Below are 24151 nucleotides of genomic sequence, written 5' to 3'. Positions count from 1 at the left end.
AGGGTACTGAGAAAAGGGAACACTTCTCAACTGTTGCTTGAATTTTTAGTTTTAAAAAACTTAAAATAGAGCTACAATATGATCCAGCAATCCTACTACTGGACATATAACTGGAGAAAAACAAGATTCAAAAGGATATATGCAATCAAATGTTCATTGCAACACTATTTACAATAGCCAAGATATGGAAGCAACCTAAATGTCCATTGGCAGATGAGTGGATAAATAAGAAATAGTACATACATACAATGGAATATTACTCAGCCATTAAAAAGAATGAAATAATGTTATTTACAACAACATGAATAGTCTTAGAGATTATCATACTAAGTGAAGTAAGTCAGAGAAAGACATAAGGTGATATCACTTATATGCAGAATCTAAAAAGGAATGATACAAATGAACTTATTTACAAAATAGTAATAGATTCATAGAGAATGAACTTGCCGTTACCAGGGCATAGGAGTAGGGAGGAGGAATAAACTGTAACTTGGGATTGACATGTACACCTTGCTATATTTAAAATGAGCAATCAACAAGGACCTACTGTATAATACAGGGAACTCTTCTCAATATTATCTAACAACCTAAATGAGAAGATAATTTGAAAAAATAAATACATGAATAATTGAACCGCTTTGCTGCATACCTGAAACTAACACTGTTAATCTACTGTACTCTAACATAAAATGGCAATTAAGATTTTTAAATAAAAATAAAATTAAACAAAGAGTAACCTGTTATTTCAAATAAAGAAGATTATTTATTTTAATTCAAAAGCAAATTTTTGCACTGGACAGGGTGCTGAACTTATAAGTATTATGCTTACATATGTGTTATCTAATTTTAAAATTATTTTTTTCCCTCTGTTTCGATTATTTAGAGAGATGTATAGGCTAGCAATATCATATATCAGTAACTGAATTCACTGCAAAAGAGGGGAGATGAGTGAATGCCTAATCTTAAAAGAAAAATTTTGTATCACTGTAGTTCACAGAAGTTGGAAAGGACACTACTTTTACCACTTAGGAACCAAACATTAAATACAATGTAGAATATAAGACTATTATTCATGTCATAATTTGAAAAAAAGTATGATAAAATAGGAGAACTGAAACTGAATTTCTTATTTAAATGGTGGTATTTGAGGTAACTATTACTTATTTCACAGTTTAACTTAAAATATTTGGTCAGTCTATGTGGGTATGACTGTGATTACTGTAATCAAAACTTCTGGTTCTTTCTGAAGCAGTGTCTTCAGGGAGATCTTTTTTCCCATTTATACTGAAAAACTAAAAGAAAAATATGAACAGAATCTTGCACCAGAAAAGTCATTTAATTATCATCTAATGAAGTCAAGTGGACCTTAGGAAACATCACTATGAACAAAGCTAGTGGAGGTGATGGAATTCCAGATGAGCTATTTCAAATCCTAAAAGATGATGCTGTGAAAGTGCTGTGCTCAATATGCCAGCAAATTTGGAAAACTCAGCATTGGCCATAGGACTGGAAAAAGTCAATTTTCATTCCAATCCCAAAGAAAGGCAATGCCAAAGAATGCTCAAACTACTGCACAACTGCACTTATCTCACATGCTAGGAAAGTAATGCTCAAAATTCTCCAAGCCAGACTTCAACAGTACATGAACCATGAACTTCCAGATGTTCAAGCTGGATATGGAAAAGGCAAAGGAGGTGAAGTTGTGTCCAACTCTTTCCGACCCCATGGATGGTAGCCCATCAGGCTCCTACATCCATGGAGTTTTCCAGGCAAGAATATTGGAGTGGGTTGCCATTTTCTTCTCCAGGGGATCCTCCTGACCCAGGGATCATACTAGGGTCTCCCACATTGCAGGCAGACTCTTTACCAGCTGAGCCACCAGGGAATCCCAATCAGAGATCAAATTGCCAATATCTGTTGGACCATCGAAAAAGCAAGAGTTCCAGAAAAACATCTACTTTTGCTTTACTGACTATGACAAAGCCTTTGACTGTGGATCACAAGAAACTGTGGAAAATTCTTAAAGTGATGGGAATATCAGACCACCTGACCTGACTCCTGAGAAATCTTTATGCGGGTCAAGAAGCAACAGTTAAAACTGGACATGGAACAATAGACTGGTTCCAAATAAGAAAAGGAGTATGTCAAGGCTGTATATTGTCACCCTGCTTATTTAACTTATATGCAGAGTACATCATGAGAAACGCTGGGCTGGAGGAAGCACAAGCTGGAATCTAGATTGCTGGGAGAAAAATCAATAACCTCAGTTATGCAGATAACACCACCCTTATCGCAGAAAGTGAAGAACTGAAGAGCCTCTTGATGAAAGTGAAAGGGGAGAATGAAAAAGTTGGCTTAAAACTCAACCTTCAGAAAACTAAGATGATGCCATCTGGTCCCATCACTTCTTGGCAAATAGAGGGGGAAACAATGGAAACAGTGACAGACTTTATTTTGGGAGGGCTCTAAAATCACTGCAGATGCTGACTGCAGCCATGAAATTAAGATACTTGCTACTTGGAAGGAAAGCTATGATATACCTAGACAGCATATTAAAAAGCAGAGACATTACTTTGCCAGTAAAGGTCTGTCTAGTTAAAACTATGATTTTTCCAGTAGTCATGTATCGGTATGAGAGTTGGACTATAAAGAAAGCTGAGCACCAAAGAATTGATGCTTTTGAACTGTGGTGTTGGAAAAGACTCTTGAGAGTACCTTGGACTGCATGGAGATCCAGCCAGTCCATCCTAAAGGAAAGCAGTCCTGAATACTCATTGGAAGGACTGATGCTGAAGCTGAAACTCCAATACTTAGGCCACCTGATTGGAAGAAATGACTTAGTAGAAAAGGCCCTGATGCTGGGAAAGATTGAAGGCGGAAGGAGAAGGGGCTGATAGAGGATGAGATGGTTGGATGGCATCACTGACTCGATGGACCTGAGTTTGAGTAAGCTCTGGGAGTTTGTGATGGACAGGGAAGCCTGGCGTGCTGCAGTCCATGGGGTCACAAAGAGCTGGACATGACTGAGTGACTGAACTAAACTGAACTGTGAGCTCATAATGGCTCCATTCTGTAATGAAATGTCTAAATACCATGGCCTTAGTGAGATAGAATGGTATTTGATTTATATTTCATTGCATTATGCACAAAACACAAACTGCTAATAATTAGATTTCATTGTGATTATTGTTCCTAAATTTTATTTCAACATAAGGAATATAATAAGAAAGTTGATCTTTAAAGCTTTAACAAAATACTGCAAAATTTACATATTCTAATTCACAGTTTAGCAAAAACACACTTGAAGTAGTTATACATGGTCAATATTTTACTCCTTGGTGAAATATTTTACTCCTTAGATTTCTCATTCTGGAAAAAGGATATTATATAGTTTCCTTGAGGTCAAAATTTTCAGCCAAGGCACCAGTCTGCCAGTGACTATTGACTATTTAGGGAAAATACTAGGGATTTTTTGAAAAATCTGTATGTTTATCTTCAACTGTAAAATAAAAAGTAGCCCAAGTGAACCATGATGATGACACGGAGAAAAAGAATATCTCCTATATTGCTGCTGTAGAGACAGGAAAAAAAATAGAAAAGTGGCAAGTTGAAACCAATACTAATTTTAGCCTTATTGATAGGAGACTTCACAATCACCAGACTGATCAAAAGGCACAGGACAGCAGGTTGGTTGCAAAGGCCACATCTGTCTGTGTTTTCTTCACTTCTTAGCAGATATGAATGGAACTCTCTATGTTTATTTCTAAATATACACACAAAAAAATCTGACTTTGCAAGTTGACAGAAGATTGCAGAGACTCTTGTTGATCTCGCTGAGAATTACACTGTTTTAAAAACTCTCTAATACTTACAAGAAGGAAAAACTCTATAAAAATTCACTAGTCATTATTTGAAGTGATGGGCTGGTCAAAGCAGATGGGCTGCTGCTTTAATAAAACTACATGCCAAGGCTAGAGAAACATCCTTTCTCTCTAACAAATCTTGCTAAAGTAAGTATATAACTGGCAAAAATTTTCCATTTTCCCACATGAAGGCAAAATTTCACCTGAACTTGTAATATATCATAAACCTAGATCTAGGTAAACACTTGCTTTTAGACAAACACAACTGATTTTTGAGAGGGGAAGGTGGGTAGAGACTACCCTCAACATATTTGGTTCCTCATTCATTCATCATCATTCCATTCATTCACTCAATAGATAAATTTTAACTGCCTACTATATACACCTTACACTAAGGATTTTAGAGTTTAGGGGTACAAGAGCATACATCACTGACAAAAATATCTGCCCTTAAAGAATATGTAATTTTATTGGAATAAACAGATAAGCAAATAAATAATTTTTAAAATAATGCCACATAGGATAACTATATTTTTAAAAAATACAGTTTAAAAAACTACATTTTTTAAACTATAAAAATATATAACTTTTTATATTTAAATATAAATATTTACACAGAGACATTTAAACAGAGATTACAATGAAGCATGGACATTTGTATCATCAATATCTGAGAGCAGTTCATGCAGAAAGATCAACAGGTGAAAAGGCCCTTGATACAGATAATGGCAATGATTACTTCACTGGAAGAAGAAATCTTAAAAACGCAAATGCAATATCAGGAATAACTATTGCTAGAAGTTACTCTTTCTTATAGCAATCTGTCTTTACTCAAATACTGGGAACTGGGAGATCACTATCTCTTGCTGCTGTTGCTGCTTAGTTGCTTCAATTGTGTCTGACTCTGTGCAACCTCATAGACAGCAGCCCACCAGGCTCCTCTGTCCCTGGGATTCTCCAGGCAAGTATACTGGAGCAGGTTGCCATTTCCTTCTCCAATGCATGCATGCATGCTAAGTTGCTTCAGTCGTGTCCAACCCTGTGCGACCCTATGGGCAGCAGCTCACCAGACTCCTCTGTCCATGGGATTCTCTACGCAAGAATACTGGAGTGGGTTGCTGTTTCCTTCTCCTAAGATTGGATGATATCAATTCTTTGCATTAAGTATCCCAATTCATTAATCCCTCTCAACCAAGGACTTTTTTCACCTATCAGAAATAATATATATTAATGCAGAATTTATTTGTTGCCCTAACAAATGCAGTAATGTTTATGGTTAACCAGAGAAAAATCCACCTAATCAGCCTGAACTTCCCATAATGCAGCCTTCACTAGATGGTGGCTATTTTTTGATTTTTCAAAAGTATCTTAAAATATAATTCTTAAAATACTGAGAAAAATCTATGAATTTGACAGATTTATGGAGTGGAAGATACCACTGCAAATTAGATGCACATTCTCTATTTAAACATATATAACATATGGTATACATAGATATGCGTGTGTTAGTCACACAGTCATATTCAACTCTTTGCAACCCCATGGACTGCAGCCCACCAGGCTCCTCTGTCCATGGGATTTCCCAAGCAGGAATACTGGAATGGGTTGCCATTTCCTCCTCTGGGGGATCTTCCTGATGGACTCAGGGATCAAATCTAAGTCTTCTGCATTGCAGGCAGATTGTTTACCATTTGAGCCACTGTACCAAGATATATTTACTCATAAACATATGCATGCAAACTTATTGGAACAGCTATGTTCCAATTAGGACAGCTATGAAGGTGTGCCAGGTGCCATATGCTAGTGTCCCTTTCTATAGCATACTATTGAGCTGAGAGAAGTACAGTAGGCTGATAACCATCAACAATTGGCGCTTTCAGGATCTACTGAGGTTGTGCTCTCCTGGATAGCCCCCAGCCAATGACTAAGCATTTTTAGGGCAGGGGCCTGGCCATCTATCCACCTAGAAACTCCTCTACCAAGACATCTTTGTTCCTGAGCACTCCACAGAGTTGGCTGAGAAAGAATCAGATCTGTATTGTGGTTAGTGGCCCCTACCCCTCATCCTACTTCTTTCTTTAGTCATCCTTCACTGAAAGATTGTTGTTACTCCTCAACAGATTTCTGTAGCCCTAACTACATCTGAGCATCTGTCCCCTGGAGGACTCAAGTGACACACTTATGTATATAGATGTACATGTAAATATCTATAGAGTAGATTACTGCATTATTGGGGCTTCCCTGGTGGCTCAGATGGTAAAGAATCTGCCTGCACTGCAAGAGACCCAGGTTCAATCCCAGGGTTGGGAAGATCCTTTGGAGAAGAGAATGGCTACCCAATCCAGTATTTTTGCCTGAAAGTTCCCCAGACAGAGAAGCCTGGTGGGCTATAGTCTGTGAGGCCACAAAGAGTTAGACACAACGGAGCAACTAACACTTTCACTTTCACAACGCGCTATAACAATTTTCATATACTGATAGATTGACAAATGCAAAAAAAAAAGACAAATATTTTATAGTGAAATCTTTTCTACTTGAATACTAAAAAGAGGCATTCTCCTAATAAAATATCTGACATTTGTGTAAAAATTCTGAGATCCACAGTAGAGAAGGTAGCCTCACTAGAACACTTTTTTATAGGGTTTGACATAGGATTTGGTTTAGTTGTCTCATCTAGATTGTTGAATTATTAAAGACCAGACAATACTTCTTAGAAGCTGTTTTTACATCTGAGATGACCTCATGTCATAAAAATAAAATGTTACTGTAAGATAAATCTTTATTATGTGTTTTTTACTTTTATTGAATTGATAGCATTCACCTTGATTACACAGGGAAAACATCATAATCATAGTAAAATAACTCAGAGTGAAAGTGAAAGTATTAGTTGCTCAGTCATGTCTGACGCTTTGCAACCCCATAGACGGTAGCTCACCAGACTCCTCTGTTCATGAAATTTTTCAGGCAAGTATACCAGTCCCTTCTTCAGGGGATCTTCCCAACCTAGGGATCAAACCTCGGTCTCTCATGTTGCAGGGAGAGTCTTTAATGTCTGAGCCACCAGGGAAACCATAACTAAAATGTGTACATTCACAAATGTAGGATAATTTTTGATAAACAAAAATATTTTAATTTGCTAATGAGGATTTCCATAGTACTTTATGCATCCTTCAGGATTTTCCAACACTTGACTCATTGACTGCAACTCTTGACTCATTCTCAGAGTTTTGACAAACGAAACTGGGAAGACTGTCAGTAATTTTTCCTTACTTTCAGCAAAGAGAATTAAAGTCAATTGGAATAACAGTTCAAGATTTCACCCTGATTATTCACGTGGAATTTCCTATTTTACAAATTTTTCACAGAAGCAGAAACATTTAATTAATATTTTCTGTAAACAGAAAAATAGTTGAAATAACATGGGGAGCATTTTATTTATATAAATTTATTTTATAGTGTCTAAGGCTCATTAAACACAGAAAATATTTACCATCACTGTCCATTAAGAGTAATGTAAAAATAGCTGCTAATATAATTGTGGACTCCCTAGGTAGTTATATAATATATAGCAATTAACTCTGCACTAAAATAATAACTTACCAAAAAAGATGTTTTCTCCTATTCAATCAACTAGAAAAGGATATCATTTGAGAAAACCTGTTTTATATTTTTTAATTAATTGAAATAAAATTTGGCAAGGGAAGTTTTGTTCACAGAGATAAATTATATGTCAAGATGGCTCAAAATCAAATATTTTTTTCATCTATGAAGCAAAAGTTTCTTGGCCTTCTCCCAAGATTATATTCTTCCTAGAAATAAGAAATGATGCTATCTCATGCATCAAACCTGGGCTGGTGCACTGGGATGACCCAGGGGGATGGGATGGCAAGAGAGGTGGGAGGGGAATTCTGGATGGGGAACACATGTGTGCCCATGGCTGATTCATGTCGATGTTTGACAAAAACCACCTACAATACTGTAAAGCAATTAGCCTCCAATTAAAATACATAAATTAATTTAAAAATAATTTAAAAAATGAACAAAAAAAAGCATAATAAAAACAAATGATGCTATTATCCTTTCGTGTTCCTCCTATGCCACACTTATATCAAATGTAATCAAGCCTGCTTTTCAAAAAAAAAAAGCTACATGAAAAACCCATAAATAAATAAAACATTTTGACTTTGAATAGGGTTCGCACCACAAATGAATTACCATAAGAGTAAATAACAAAAAAGCAATTCACGGTCCCCTTCACCAAGTTTAATGGAAGCGTCTCTATATCACAGAGCATTTAAGAGAAATGTATGATGCTGAAAGAAAGCACACCATCAGTTCAGTTCAGTCTCTCAGTCGTGTCCGACTCTTTGCAACCCCATGAATCACAGCACGCCAGGCCTCCCTGTCCATCACCAATTCCCGGAGTTCACTCAGACCCACGTCCATCGAGTCAGTGATGCCATCCAGCCATCTCATCTCATCCTCTGTCGTGACCTTCTCCTCCTGCCCTCAATCCCTCCCAGCATCAGAGTCTTTTCCAATGAGTCAACTCTTTGCATGAGGTGGCCAAAGTACTGGAGTTTCAGCTTTAGGATCATTCCTTCCAAAGAAATCCCAGGGCTGATCTCCTTCAGAAAATGACCACAAACTATGAGCCACTTTTGGGTGTTAAGCAAGGAATTCAATAGAAACATGATTTAAAAGGGCATAAATGATAGCATTTTCTAATTAATCTTTAATTGATTGGTAAGTTCTTTGACAATACTGATTTTTATTTTCACCATTCAAGGGAAACGGCTGAATGTCACTCATTGACAGGCAGATTCCTTACCATCTGAACCACCAGGGAAGCCCCTCATTCTAGGCAACTTGCTTCATTTATCTAGTTTCACTTCCCTAAAATAAAGAAGTATTAGAGGCAATCTACTTGATGTTTTGGGAGTCAGACACCAAAATGAGTAAGTCAGAGTGAACTAAGACAAAAGACTGCTTTGATAAGAAAAGACTGCTTTGATTATAAAGCTAATAAATCTCAAAACCCATGGGAAATGCATTTAGTCTACAACTCTCCAAAGTCCCAAATTCAGGATTTTTGGATCAAGGTGTTTATTGTGAAATCTCCCAGGTACTTACAGCTCTAAGAAAGTCCAGAAAATTACTGGTATTGTGAGCTAATAAGATATAAGGAAGACAAAAGATTGTAGAGGAGATTAAAGTGGGAAACTTTCTAATTCTTCACTGAGTCCTCTTATAGAGCTGGATATCAATGTTTATATCATCCAGTATTGCTTAATGCCATTTCTTTTGAGAAGAAAAAATTAGTTGGTAGGGAAAAAAGACCAAAAGTATTTCAGCTCACATCCTAAACACATTTACTGGGGACTTACTATGTGCAAGGCACTTATTATGGACTGAATGTTTGGGTCCTCTCAAAATTCATGTATGTGAGTACTAACCACCAATGTATTAAGAGGTAGGCTCTCCAGTAAGTAATCAGATTTTGAAGCGCAACCCTCACAAATAGCATTAGTGCTCTGAAAAAGGAGACAAGAGAGTTTGTACTCTCTGCAGTGAGGACACAATGAGAAGATTATCATCTACAAACCAGAAGATGGGACCTGGTGGATACTTACCAGACTTCAAATCCATCACCACCTTGATCTTGGACTACCTCAACTCCAGAACTGTGAGAAACAAATGTTTGTTTAAGTCACTCCGTCTACGGTAATTGTTATAGCGGCCTGAATCAAGACAGTATTGTACCAGATTATTTTGGATAAATCAGGTAACAACATTGACAAAGATACTTGCTCTTGTGGGGATTGTATTCTGCAGCGAGAGACAGGCAACAATCATTAAACTTAATAAAATGAGTAATTCATGTATATATGAGAAAATAGCAGGTGTTATGGAGAAAATAAAGGGAAAGAAGAAACTAAAATAAAGAAGAAGAAACTGGAAGGGCAAAAGGTTAGGGGTGGAGGGCTGCCTTATTTTTAAAAAAAAAGGTTCAGAGTAGATCTCAGTGCAGCAAAATCCAAGCAAAGACTTGAAAGGTGTGAGTGAGTCAAGTAAGCGTACTGACAGGTGAAAGGGGCACTGCAGTCCTGGTGCTCAGAGGGCAGCACTGATCATGTGCCTGAGGAACAGCAAAGAGGGCATTGTGTGGGAGAGAGAGGGCAGGAGGTCTGAGAATTCACTTGGAAACTAATAGTATGTGCCTGGTAGCTACAGTATGGGCTTTCATTTTAAATTTGAAAGAAATAGGGCAAATTTGTGGTGTTTTGAGCAGAGGAGGAACATGAAACAGCTTTTCTATTTTTTTCTGGTGAAATGGGCTAATATGATTAACAGCAATAGCTTTGAACTCCAGTATCTCTACTGCTTTCCAGCTTGTATACAAAATGTCAAGTTCCACATCCATATGTTTATTTATCAAATGAGCACAGGAATATGAATACTACACAGGATTGGTTGTAAAGATAAAAGAGATCATGCAAAAAAACTTTGCATTGTAACTGGCATATTGCACCTGCTGAATAGATGATCTTTTATTTTGCTACTTCCTATACAAAAATTTTCTCAAGAAATGAGCACCATTAATACCAGGGTTATTCCAAAACTCCATTGCAACATCTATTTTCATAAAGATGAATCAACCAAAGAATTTCAACTATCTATTAAGGACTGTTCTAGGTATGGAGGGAATATGTGCTGTGGTGTGCTTAGTCGCTCAGTCGTGTCCGACTCTTTGTGACCCCATGGACCATAGCCTGCCAGGCTCTTCTGTCCCTGGGGATTCTCCAGGCAAGAATACTGGAGTGGGTGGCCTCTCTCTTCTCCAGGGGATCTTCCTGACTCAGGAATTGAACCGGGATCTCCTACATTGTAGGCAGATTCCTACCAGCTGAGCTACCAGAGAGGCTCATGGAGGGAATATACAGAATTTTAAATGCACCACTTGATATTAATAAAATGATGATTCAGGTGTATAAATAAAACATACATGTAAAACATGATGACTGAATACAAATAAAAAGTAATGTATTATTGATATAATAAACACATGAATGAATTTTAAATTATGCAGAGTAAAATCAATCACACACAAAGAACACGTAACATGTGATTTCAGGAGATCAAACCAGTCAATCCTAAAGGAAATTAGTCTTGAAAATCCATTGGAAAGACTGATGCTGAAGCTGAAGCTCCAATACTTTGGCCACCTGATGTGAAGAACTGACTCACTAGAAAAGACCCTGATGCTGGGAGAGACTGAAGGCAGGAGAAGAAGGGGACAACAGAGGATGAGACTGTTGGATGGCATCACTGATTCGATGGATATAAATTTGACCAAGCTCCAGGAGCTGGGGATGGACAAGGAAGCCTGACATTGCTGCAGTCCACAGGTTCTCAAAGAGTTGGATATGACTGAGTTACTGAATTGACTGAAAATGAATATTAATCTATAGTGACAAAAAGAAGATAAGTGGTTTTCTGGGTCCAGGTGAATATATAACAGAGGACTATACAAAGGAACATAAACAATCTTGTGGAAGTAGTGGAAATCCTCTGTGCCTTGATAATATTTTGGTTTCACAAGTGTACAAGTCTAAAAATTCAAATTGTACACTCTAAATGGATGCCATTTATAATATATAAATCATCCCTTCATAAAATTAATGGCAGCAAAAACAAAAACAACTGTAATAACAATTGATCACAATAGGTTGGATGATCAGGCAAGAGTATACCTTTTACCCGTTTTGACTAGAAAGTCACTGGACACGTTTAGTTAAGATTTGAAAGATCACATAACTTCCAAACTTTACTTGAATTGCCTTAGGTCTAGAAATCTTGTTAAACCTGAAGAAAATGTTCTCCTATTAAGTTGGTTAATTTTGGTCTTATCCAGTCAAATGTTTTAGTGACATTATATCAGTCTTTCCATTTCTCATTAGAAGATCCTTTCACATTAAACTTAATCTCATTTTGTTTCCTATGCTATGTATGAAATTATTTCCTCTTCGAACTGGCCCTTATAGAGACTTAGAGCCCTTTCTGACTACTTTGAAGGTAACTCACAAAGACGTTAATTACAGTTCATTTTTAAATACAGGTAATAACAGCTTTGCTCTGCAACAGTTTTCAAATGATGCATGAGAGAAGAGGGGGAGCATCTCACCTCTAATTTATAAAGGGCAAACTTTTCAAAAGCTTCTTTAGGTAATCCTATACTATATTTGGCTTCTAAGAATTACAACAAATTTTAATGAAATGGCAAATAAAACAGATGAATTTGTTCCAACAGTGTGAGGAAATAAATGGTAAAGGACATTGTGTTCTTTCTTTGATCCATTTTGGTATAATGATCTACGGAATTATCAATGAATCATTTAAAAACTGAAATTTTCACTTATTTGTTTAATTTATGTATAAGATAATTGCTTAATACAAAGAACACATTTATAAGTTATTCCCTAGAAACTAATGCTTTGAAAGTATATTTAAATATATTTAATCAAATATGAAATACATTTTATATTGATATAGGATAATAACAGTAAAATACAGTTTAAAGAGTAAACTGTTTAGTTGTCTTAAACCAAGGAACAAAACACACAAATATTTATGAACGCTTTCTGTTCAGCATACTAAGTGTCTAAGGAGTCATACTGGATTTCAAATAGAGTACCTACTTTGGAAAGCAAATTTGGGATTCTTGTAAACAGACTGAAAATTATTTCTTAATATAGATGACTGAAAGAAATACCTATCAAACACAGAGTGAACACATCTGAGTGAAGACACAGCCTGAAAACAGATGATGATGTATTTTCTGTGGAGCATTTGCCAAAGGACTATTCAACAGAGACATAAATAATTAAAGTTAAACTGCAGTCACCAAAATAAATGAACCATATTCTGAAGCAGTAAGCTGACTTCTAATTCTGATTTTTCACATAATTCTAAGCCCATAAAATCCAAGCAAATCTCCACCTCAATAATCTGAATCAGTAGGATTCCATTGTAATTTCAGAAATGCTCACCCCTGAAATCTCTGATACAGCACAATTGAAAATTCTTCTGAGATAAAACTGATTGCAGCAACAACATTCATGCTTTAATGTTGATAAGCAAAGTGAGGTGGGATGGATCTGAAAAGGTGTGTTTCTGTACTGCATGGTATTTATTTAAATCCCAAGCCTCCCTTCTGCCTCATTTCAAGACCTTATTGTTTACTTCTTTCCCTGCCAGTATTAGACGTGGGTCCTGCTTCCCCTGAGTTTATATTCCTGCACAAGGCTAGCCCTGTTTAAAAGGAGAGGAAGAAGAAGAAAATAAAAAACAAAAACAAACAAGATAAAACTTTAAAAAAGAAAAAAGGTAGAAATTATATCAAAGTCCTGTTTGAAGAGCTGTTGAACTTCATTTTCATGTTTTGCAGGGTATATTTAAAAGAAAAATCTGTGGAAAGGCTGAGGAAAAAAGGTGACAGAAAACCAAACAAATCACTTCTATGTTCTTGTTTACACCGTCTTTGCTTGACAGGACCCCATGTAGGTGATGTGATAGAAGTTTTGATGTCTGGCAGAATTAAGTCAAATATATGAACTGCAGTTTAAGAAGCATAAATGTCAGCTTTCTAAAGCCTCCCACATCAAAGCAATCAGTAATGGTTTTTAAATACACACTACAGCAGTATATTATGTGTCATGGGAGATATAGAAGATGTACTATGGTATTAGGCACACAGAAGGTATTTTTAAAATATACAAAGACTGAAAGGATGAGACATGAAAGCTACCAGTAGGGAATATTTTTGTGCAAATAAAGTGCTAATCATAACTTAATCAGAGAATTAGGTGATCTAATGTAACATGCATGTTATAAAGGAAAGACTAGGCAACATAGACGAAGAAAACAATGTCTCCATGGTCAAAGACAAGGAACTCAACCTTTGTGAGCTTTTGTTTCCCCTTGAGTGACAGGGTTCAGCCTAGGGGATTGAACAATAACAATAACAAGTTGGATTTGTAAACGTATGATGGATCCCACCTCTCTAAATCACCAATCCTTACCATATCTTATCCAAGTCATCACATTCCAAAACTCCAATGAAGAAAACATATCTAGGAACTTATCCTTTAAAGACAGTAGTTGTAAAAGCCTACTTCTATACTTGGAATCAGCTTCCAATGAGGATATCAGATGTAAAAGGATTTTACAATAAATTGTATTTGTCAGCATAAATTAATCAAATATCAGGCTTAGAGAAATGCATATTTAGAAAACAGATGGAATTTCAGGTGGGAGGGAGGGTATAAGAGAACAGAATTGGAAATGTGCATAGATTACTCAGGACCGAGTAAAGAAACCCATTTGCTAGGAGTAAGGATTAAATATGAAATTATTGAATAAAAATGGCTCTTACAAATTAGTGTGTACACATAATGTGTATAATTACTACAAATTACTATATACAATGTAGAGGAGTCTAGAAATCATACAACAGGCAATAGGGAACAGCTGTACCTTTCTGAGCAAGGGCATCCATGAAACCATATCAGCTAAAGAGGGGGGACATAAGAGGAGAAACCAGCTATAGCAGTGGGGAGGAATAAAATAGTGTAAGAATGATGTGATAAGGGATTAGGAGAGACTTCCGTAGGTGGAAAGAAACATTTTTTTCCTATGAAACAAAAAGACTGAACACATTTTGAATCACCTCCTTCAGGTGTCTTCTCAAATGTCATACAATTGAGAGGCTTTGACAAACACAAAAATTACACTTGTTTCGCGTCTGTGCACTCTTGGGTCCCACTCACGTTTTATTTTTCTCCATACAATGTGATATCATCTGACACACTATGTATTTTTTTGTTTACATCTTTAACTTTTTTTCCTCAACATTAAAATAGAAGTACCTTGACCTTGTTCTGCTTATTTTCCGAGCCCACAGGAGGGGTTTTCATAAATTTTGGGTCAAGTGTGTTAAATGAATTAAAATCCAATAAAGAAAACAAAGATGAAGGAGCTGATTATGTCTTTCATGTTCCTTACCTGGGGTTCTAGTAGAAAATTAACATGCAAGAAACTACTTCACTAAAGTAACTTCAAATAAATGTTATGTTCTTAAAAAGAACGTTCAACAACAGTTCAATGGAACACTATGGAGAAAATGCAATTTGGAAAACTAGGTAATCCAAAAGATTAAACAACAAAAGGAATTTCCAACAGTCTCCATATCCTTCAGTAAATGTGAATTACGATCATACTATTGCTAATTTATATTCATCAAACTGTCTTCTTTTAGGCTTTCAAAGTGTTCACAGAAGGGTTTTATCTGTCACTGCAAGATGTATGACAAATAGAAGACACTAAGGGATTAAAAAAACCCCCATATGCTGTCACTCCCAGAAACATGAATAGAGCACTGCCTACTTCTGGGCTAATCCAGAATTCAGTTGGAAAATGATATAGTTTTCCAAAAGCAAGTTAGAGACATTAGATTCAGGAAATGAGTATACAGATATACTTCCCTGCTCCCCCCTCCCCTTCACCATGGAAGAACATAACCTCCAATGACCACTGAGATGGATGACTATATTAGATCATGACAAATCTTAAACATCAGTATCTAGAAATCTTTCTAGATTTCTTTCATCTTTCTTCAACCAGATGGGTAAGATAAACAGTTTGTTCATAGCAATATTTATTATACGAAAACATTTTAACCATTTTGCTTAGAAGAACCACTGAAGTAAAAATAGACAAACGTAAGGATGCTGAATCATATTCTGAGTTCAGAATGGAAGAATAAAAACAAAGTTTCTCAGGAACAAAAGGGGGTGGAACATTAATGTTCAAACACTAAATCCATACACATATTACAAAAGAAAGATTTTCATGGCTCTAAAACAGAATTCACTGCAGCTCACCCTGGAAAAATAGTGTCAGTAAAACATATGATATCAGTTAATTTTGCTTTCTAATAAGTTTGTGAGAAAGCACTGGATTTACTGAGAAATACTACATCTTCTGCTCTCCTTTGAGATGGCCTGCCTTGTATTACTCCATCCTCAAAAATCCTTGAATGGTGTAGCTTGGCCTTAGGCTGGAAAGTTAGGATCACTATCCATTTCTGACTTTGCCATCATCCTGTAACTTGGGAAAGTTACTCAGTTACATTTTCTCATCTGCCAAGGGAATCAAATTTCAATGTCTCTTTAACTGAGACTGTTATGAGATAATATATGAGAAAATTCTTAAAGAGACAGGAATACCAGATCACCTTGCCTGCCTCATGAGAAATCTGTATGCAGGTCAAGAGGCAACAATTAGAACCAGACATGGAACAACAGACTGGTTCCAATTGGGAAAGGAGTAAATCAAGGCTGTATATTGTCACCTTGCTTATTTAACTTGTATGCAGAGTACATCATGTGAAATGCCAGGCTGGATGAAGCACAGCTGGAATCAAGATTGCCGGGAGAAATACCAATAATCTCAGATACGAAGATGACACCACCCATATGGGAGAAACTGAAGAGGAACTAAAGAACCTCTTGATGAATGTGAAAGAGTAGAGTGGAAAAAGTTGGCTTAAAACTCAACATTCAAAAAACAAAGATCATGGCATCTGGTCCCATCACTTCATGGCAAATAGAGGGGGAAACAATGGAAACAGTGACAAACTTTATTTATTTATTTATTTTGGCTCCAAAATCACTGCAGGTGGTAACTGCAGCCATGAAAGTAAAAGATGCTTGCTCCTTGGAAGGAAAGCTATGACAAACCTAGACAGCTTATTAGAAAGCAAAGACATTACTTTGCCGACAAATGTCTGTCTAGTTAAAGCTACGGTTTTCCAGCAGTAATTTATGAATGTAAGAGTTGGACCATAAAGAAGGCTGAGCACCAAAGAATCGATGCTTTTGAACTATGGTGTTGGAGAAGACTCTTGAGAGTCCCTTGGACTACAAGGAGATCAAACCAGTCCATCTTAAAGGAAATCAGTCCTGAATATTCATTGGAAGGACTGATGCTGAAACTGAAGCTCCAATACTTTGTCCACCTGATGTGAAGAACTGACTCCTTGGAAAAGACCCTGATGCTGGGAAATACTGAAGCAAGGAGGAGAAGGGGATGACAGAGGATGAGATGGTTGGATGCCATCACTGACTTGATGGACATGAGTTTCAGCAAGCTCGGAAGTTGGTGATGGACAGGAAAGCCTGTCCACCGGGTCACAAGAGTTGGACATGACTGAGTGACTGAACTGAACTGAACTGAAAATATGAGAAAGTAGTTTAAAAGGTGAAAATTAATGTACTGATTCAATGTATTAATCTATTACTTCAACTCAACCAAATCTACCAGCATTATTTGAAGAGCAAGAGGAAGTGAAGGACAGTATATACTTGCAGAAGTATCTTTCATCCCATACACTAAAAAATTAAGTATATATTTCCACCCAGTATGAATATATTATTTTACAGGACTAATATAAATAGGAAAAATAAAGGTATTTTTATTTAGACAGGGCTGTTTTTTCTTTTTAATAAATAAACTAAAACAAATATGATATTGTAATGAGTTCAGGGACTCTTCTTTCTCTTTGTTTGCTTTCATAGGATTCACCACCCAGATGATTTCAACCTAAATTTTAACTATCTCTGACTTTAACACTGTTGACCAAAGTAACAGCTATCTAATCTAATCACAGAGTAGTTGCATTTCATGCAAAGATGGACACAATAAAAGAGAGAAAAGGTATGGACGTAACAGAATCAGAAGATATTAAAAAGAGGTGGCAAGAATCCATAGAAGAACTATACAAAAAATTTCTTAATGACCCAGTTAACCATGATGGTGGGATCACTCACCTAGAGCCAGACATCCTAAGTGGGCCTTAGGAAGCATTGCTAGGAACAAAGCTAGTGGAGGTGATGAAATTCCAGCTGAGTTATTTCAAATCCTAAAAGATGATGCTGTGAAAGTACTCCATTCAATATGCCAGCAAATTTGGAAAACTCAGCAGTGGTCATAGGACTGGAAAAGTTCAGTTTTCATTCCAAATTCAATCCAGTGAACAAGTCATTTTATGAAATCTAGTTAATGAGGAATATAGGTCCTCATAAATAATTTCCATCTCAAAGGTTTTAACTGTTGAAACTCACATGCAAAACATGTTTTTACTTATTACTGAGCTACATATCTCTCCAGGACAGATATCTTGCTTCATATCTTGCTTTATTTAGTTTTATATTTCTAGCATCTTGTATAGAACACTGAGTAGACATTTATTTTTAATGATTAACAATGGAATTGAATACAATTATATTTCATGCTTTGAAATAGGCTCATAATATTAACTGTTCAGTAGAGAATGGGAAGGGTGACCTATGAGTATGAGAAAAAAAAACTTAGACATTTCAACTGAATGTTCAGTATGAGGCAACAGAATGATAACAGTGACCAAAAAAAAAAAAAAAAAAATTAACGAAAAACACACACATAAACACCTTTGATTGTAGGTGTCATTATTTCCAGAAACAAAAGCATGCTTCCATTTCACCATCCCTGCTCTTTCATCTGAGGAACTGTGGTTAATTTTAAAATTGATTTTAAAAATATTGACAATTAGAGTGTATCCAGATCAGAAGGACGAGATAGCCAGGAAGGATTTGGGAAGGATTTCAACACTGTGAAAAATAGTTTTAGAAACTGAAGATATAAAATTTAGAAAAGAAAAACTGGCGTCTAGGTGTGAGTGTGAGGGATATATTTATAGAAATTATTCTTTTAGCGTGAATGAGGAATTAGAATGTGTTTGTCCAGATCAACTGAAAACAGAGTACAACACACTGGAGAAACTCAATAAATATCTTAGGAAGCAGCAATAACAACATGCAGATGGCTAATTGGCAATAATTTCAGTAGGCAGATTTTGATTCAAAAAAAGGAAAAACTCTAATAATTAAAACTCTCCTTAACAAGTCTGTTACTTTTGTGAGGTAGCAAGCATACCCTCCTTTTGAAAATGTAAACAGAGTTTGAATCATCACCCATCACAGAAATAGCAGAAGAGTTTGCTGAATAGGCATTTGGACTAGGAAATTTCCAAAGTTATAGTTAAATTCATGATTCTATTATTGAAGTCATTTTCCATTTTGAAGCAATTATTGTGATTCTCGTTTTTGTAAATTTCACAGTTACCTTGGTTTAAGGCAGATTACCACTTCCTGACTCCTAGTAAATTATTATTAATTTAAATGCTATCTCTAGGTCCAAAGTGTCGAGAGACTTACCAAGTCACCCGAATAATATCCACCTTCCTCCACTAAGCTTCATTTACTCTCTAATAATTACCACTCTCATAACTTTCACATAATTTCTACCTCTCCAAAACACAGCCAGGAAGGGAATTCAAGGACAGGAAGAAACTATGATTTTTTTTTTTCATTGTATAATCTTTTTTAATGAAGAAAAGCAATTAAGTAAAGCAAGTCAAAAGCAAGCTGAGCTTTTTCTTACTAAGCCATCTAGAACAAAAGGCTTATCTGATTTATGCTAAAACTAGCTCATTTTAAACAGAATCTTAATATCCTAATCAAAGAAGTTTAAAAAAAATTAAAGGAAAACATTTTGCCTTTGTTATTCAGAGGCAAAAACGATGACAATTATTTCCTGCTTAGCATTCTTAGGCTCACTTCACATCTGATATTTTTTTGAATAAACAGTAATACAAATCACTACAAAACAAAATGTAAGGGGTGTACCACACACACTCACACACACACACACACACACACACATACATTACCTTTGCCGACAAAGGTCCATCTAGTCAAAGCTACGGTTTTTCCAATAGTCATGTATGGATGTCAAAGTTGGACTATAAAGAAAGCTGAGCACCAAAAACTGATGCTTTTGAACTGTGGTGTTGTAAAAGACTCTTGAGAGTCCCTTGGACTGCAAGGAGATCCAACCAGTCAGTCCTAAAGGAAATCAGTCCTGACTATTCATTGGAAGGACTGATGCTGAAGCTCAAACTCCAATACTTTGGCCACCTGATGCAAAGTATTGACTTCTTGGAAAAGACGTGGATGCTGGGAGACATTGAAGGCAGAAGGAGAGGGGATGACAGAGAATAAGATGGTTGGATGGCATCACCAACTTGATGGACATGCGTTTGGACAAGCTCCGGGAGTTGGTGATGGACAGGGAATTTGGCATGCCAAAATCGATGGAGTCACAAAGAGTTGGACACGACTGAGTGACTGAACTGACTCACACACTCACGCACCTGTGTGTGCACACACACACACACGTTCCAATTTCTTCTATCTCTCTTCCCTTCCTTCCTTTGCTGAACATCTGTGAACTGTATTTAAACCTGTATTTTAAAATACATATAAAAGGGGCAAATGTGTTTAACCTTTTTTAAGAAAAATCTTTCCTTCATGTAGTTTTTTATTTTAAAAGTTACCTTTTGCTGTCTTTGAAAATTAACTTCATTTAAATCATCTATCTGTAATACATCCAATATTCTACTACATGTCCATGACTGAGTGTTCACCCTGCTCTAGAAATACACACTTTATTCATAATTATATGTGTGATTTTCATAACTGAGGTAAATTTTATTATTTCCATTTTACAGATAAGGAAAATGAAGTTATAAGTCAAATAAATTCCCCAAGTCATAGAGCAAGAGATAGCAAGTCTAGGGTCTAAATGTATGTCTACTCAATTCCTCTCTCTATGATTTCTGGTTATCTGCTTTGCAACAAGGTTTACTGAGTATCTACCATGTTACCAAGCTCCATCCTCAATACAAAACTGAAAATAACAAAACATCTGCCTTCAAGGATTTCACATTCTAATTGCAATTATCGACAAATTAGTGAATACAAATCAGCAGGAAATTTTCATAATAAAGATAAATATTAGGTGCAACAATGGTCCTTAGGACTGAATAAATCCACTTTGCATGTTTGGGATAGGAGGGACAGTATATACAATGACCAAATGTATTCTGCTAGTGTAGCTAATCTTTGGACAAGAAATAAGGTTCTTTCCTTGAGTGGCTTCTGCTTCTTCCTTGACTCCAGGCAACTGCCAAGCCGGTGTGCCTAGATCATACTAAGGTCCACTCAAGGACTCGACAATCCCATTTGATATGTTTCATTCACATTAAAAAGTACTTGTCTAGTGGTCTACGGTCACATTTTATCAGACCCCTTTTTAAGAACAAATAAATTAGTTAAAAAACTATGCAGCACCTTCAAATACTGTATATATTTTTTTAAACTTTTAAACAAGACAGGCCTACTGAAAGAGCCATTTTTGGCAAGGAAAAAAAAGTGTGGCTCCCCCTCAAATCACATGATATATGTACCCATGATGTACAGAGCTTTCCTAACTTCTGAAGCTGTGCTCCCAGGCTGCTGCCAATATTCTTCCACACCTTCCTACCTATGGGAAATAATATCCTGCTGTCACACATGATCATCTCCCCTTGCCTCCGTCCCCCAGGAGCTTGGCTTTCTCACCTTCAGCACTCCTCTCAGTTTTGTTTGCGCTCACATCATGCCTTAATCATTTTCTTTTATAGATTTTTAAAAAATCTAATATTTCCCTTAATTTCTATGCCTAGGTCTGTCATTCCTTAAATGTTTCAGAACACTACCTCTTCTTTTTTAATAGACTCTGGAGACCAAATTTCCACCCTCTAAAGTATAACCTTTGTAGAAATGATATATTCCTGTTTTATTTAACACCTCTTTCACCACAATCTTCAGTAAAAAGAGAAAAAAGTCATTATAATCAATTTTTTCCATTGTCTAGAAACACGTTTGAGGCCTTTTCTTTTTTTAAATGTGAACTCAGCACTTGTTGTTTGGCTTTTCCTTTGTCTGCATTACTTTATCATGGTCCATTATGGACAACGATCCTAAAATGTATTACAAAGTATCCATGGGTGGGCATCATATCAAAAGTTTAAATGTTGCGATGTATTCAATTTGTGTCTTTTTTTCTCTTTTTTAAAAGCAGGTATTTGAACTCTATACAATGAAAGTTTTAATGACATGTACCACAAGGTTGGAAAGAGCCCAGTGACATCTTTACTTGTGTGAAAATCAATTGTTTAATTTCAAGGATAAAGAGTAGGCCCAACTGAATAACCATATCTCCTCTGCTAGTCCTTTCATAATGGACCAAGGCCCAACTTCTCTTAAAGCAAGATAGTAATATTTTCATTAGTAAGGAAAATCTTTCAACACAGAAATAATATAAATTGAATAGACTTGTGGCACAGTGGCCCTGCCGGGGGTGGGGGGGGGGGGAACAAAAGAAAAAAACAACAAAAGAAAAACCACCTTCATCACTCACTATGACAATTAAGATCAGCTCATAAATGACAAAAGCCATTTAGCTGAGTTGGTAACATTGCACATAATGGCTCTGTTTTAGCAGCTTTCTGGGAACTTGAAAAGGGGCTTTTTAAGGTACAGGATCATAATCTACCATAGACCTATTGATTAAAATTATCAGTTAGGTTCCTTGAAAATGTATATAGTTAAAAAATATGCTTCAGATGATTGGGGGTGGGCGGCGGGGATGGGAGCTGGGGGAGAGCTAGGCAGCCAACCTGAGAACCCCTGGGTCAGAACAATGGTAATGAGGTCAAGGTTTGTAATGTTGTTTCAAAGACTGCTCATATGTTCTAACAGGGAAGTAGGCTACTTGACCAGCCTCAAGCATTCTTCTAACTAGGGAATGACAGATTTGAAGTAGTTGAAGAATAAAGATGCAGTTGTTTGGCCTAACAGGTCATGACATTACACCTTACAATAAGAAGGCAAATGAGCACCCAAAGTGGCTCACCTTCATTAGTCCAAGTTTTGGCTTTCATTTGAGCCAACTGGCTTCTCTCTTTCCACTGAATAACTCTTAATTTTACCCAGTTCTCTCGTGAAGAATGTCACTGGACACAGCAAATACAGAAGAATCAGTGCAAATACAACCACACTGCCAGGGAAGGAATCTGAATTCTATGCCCTGTGACTGCTGGTCAGATAATGCATTCTTTTATTTAAATAAATAATCATTGGAAAGACAGTTACAACAAAGCATCATGTAATTCTTCTAAGTCAGGATAGCATTAAAAATGTCTGCTCACTAAGCTAAGCAGGAATTTCTGGCCTATTTTGCCACCAGCCATCTGCAAAAAAACTTGTGGTTAGCTTGTGAATGAGGATTTCCCTGTGAACTAAATCACAATTGGCCAATTGAGGGATTTCCATCCCTCTGGCAGCACTTTAGCCCAATCTAAATTTGATTGTTTCCTTGAATGGAGTAATTTAATTTTCTCCAAATGTCTACTGACTTTATAATGCCAAGTCCAGAAGATGAAATGGAAAACTGGGTCAGTTGACCAGGTAATCCAGGCCAAAAAATAAATATTGCTTAGAACTTCATATAACATGAGTCATTTTATTATCTCGATAGCCTAATTTTCTGTATCTGGGTTATGTGATAAAATTCTGTAGGGTGAAAGAAATTACTATCCTTATTTCATACCTCTGGTAATAATATGCCTGTACTTTTTTTACACAAAGAATTATTGGAGATTACCTCAGCTGCTACAAATCTGAATGAGCCATCATGTCATCATCAGTTCAGTTCAGTTCAATTCAGTTCAGTCGCTCAGTTGTGTCTGCCTCTTTGTGACCCCATGAATTGCAGCACGCCAGGCCTCCCTGTCCATCACCAAGTCCTGAAGTTCACTCAAACTCATGTCCATTGAGTCGGTGATGCCATCCAGCCATCTCATCCACTGTTGTCCCCTTTTCCTCCTGCCCCCAATCTCTCCCAGCATCAGAGTCTTTTCCAATGAGTCAACTCTTCGCATGAGATGGCCAAAGTAATGGAGTTTCAGCTTTAGCAATATCCCTTCCTAAGAAATCCCAGGACTGATCTCCTTTAGAATGGACTGGTTGGATCTCCTTGCAGTCCAAGGGACTCTCAAGAGTCTTCTCCAACACCACAGTTCAAAAGCATCAATTCTTTGGTGCTCAACTTTCTTCACAGTCCAACTCTCACATCCATACATGACCACAGGAAAAACCATAGCCTTGATTAGACGGACCTTTGTTGGCAAAGTAATGTCTCTACTTTTCAATATGCTATCTAGGTTGGTCATAACTTTCCTTCCAAGGAGTAAGTGTCTTTTAATTTCATGGCTGTAGTCACCATCTGCAGTGATTATGGAGCCC

The 24151-nt window shown here is 36.6% G+C and overlaps 1 protein-coding gene across 17 annotated transcripts in view; it reads right to left on the bottom strand.

The window, feature by feature from the left end:
- The window catches only part of NRXN1 (neurexin 1), a 1215464-nt gene that overhangs the window by 1065081 nt on the left and 126232 nt on the right, over positions 1 to 24151 (bottom strand). The window contains exon 5 of one of the 17 annotated variants that reach the window (XM_068971240.1): positions 9276 to 9291. The exons of the other annotated variants lie outside the window; for them this stretch is intronic. Coding sequence (XP_068827341.1) covers positions 9276 to 9291 — 16 coding nt within the window. The remainder of the gene's footprint in view (positions 1 to 9275; positions 9292 to 24151) is intronic. 17 annotated transcript variants of the gene reach the window in all.

This window comes from Capricornis sumatraensis, chromosome 1 (assembly GCF_032405125.1).
Source record: "Capricornis sumatraensis isolate serow.1 chromosome 1, serow.2, whole genome shotgun sequence".
In the NCBI taxonomy this organism is placed as follows: Eukaryota; Metazoa; Chordata; class Mammalia; order Artiodactyla; family Bovidae; genus Capricornis; species Capricornis sumatraensis.
The sequence above is the reverse complement of the archived record's forward strand: the minus strand, read 5'-3'. Positions and strand labels throughout refer to the sequence as shown.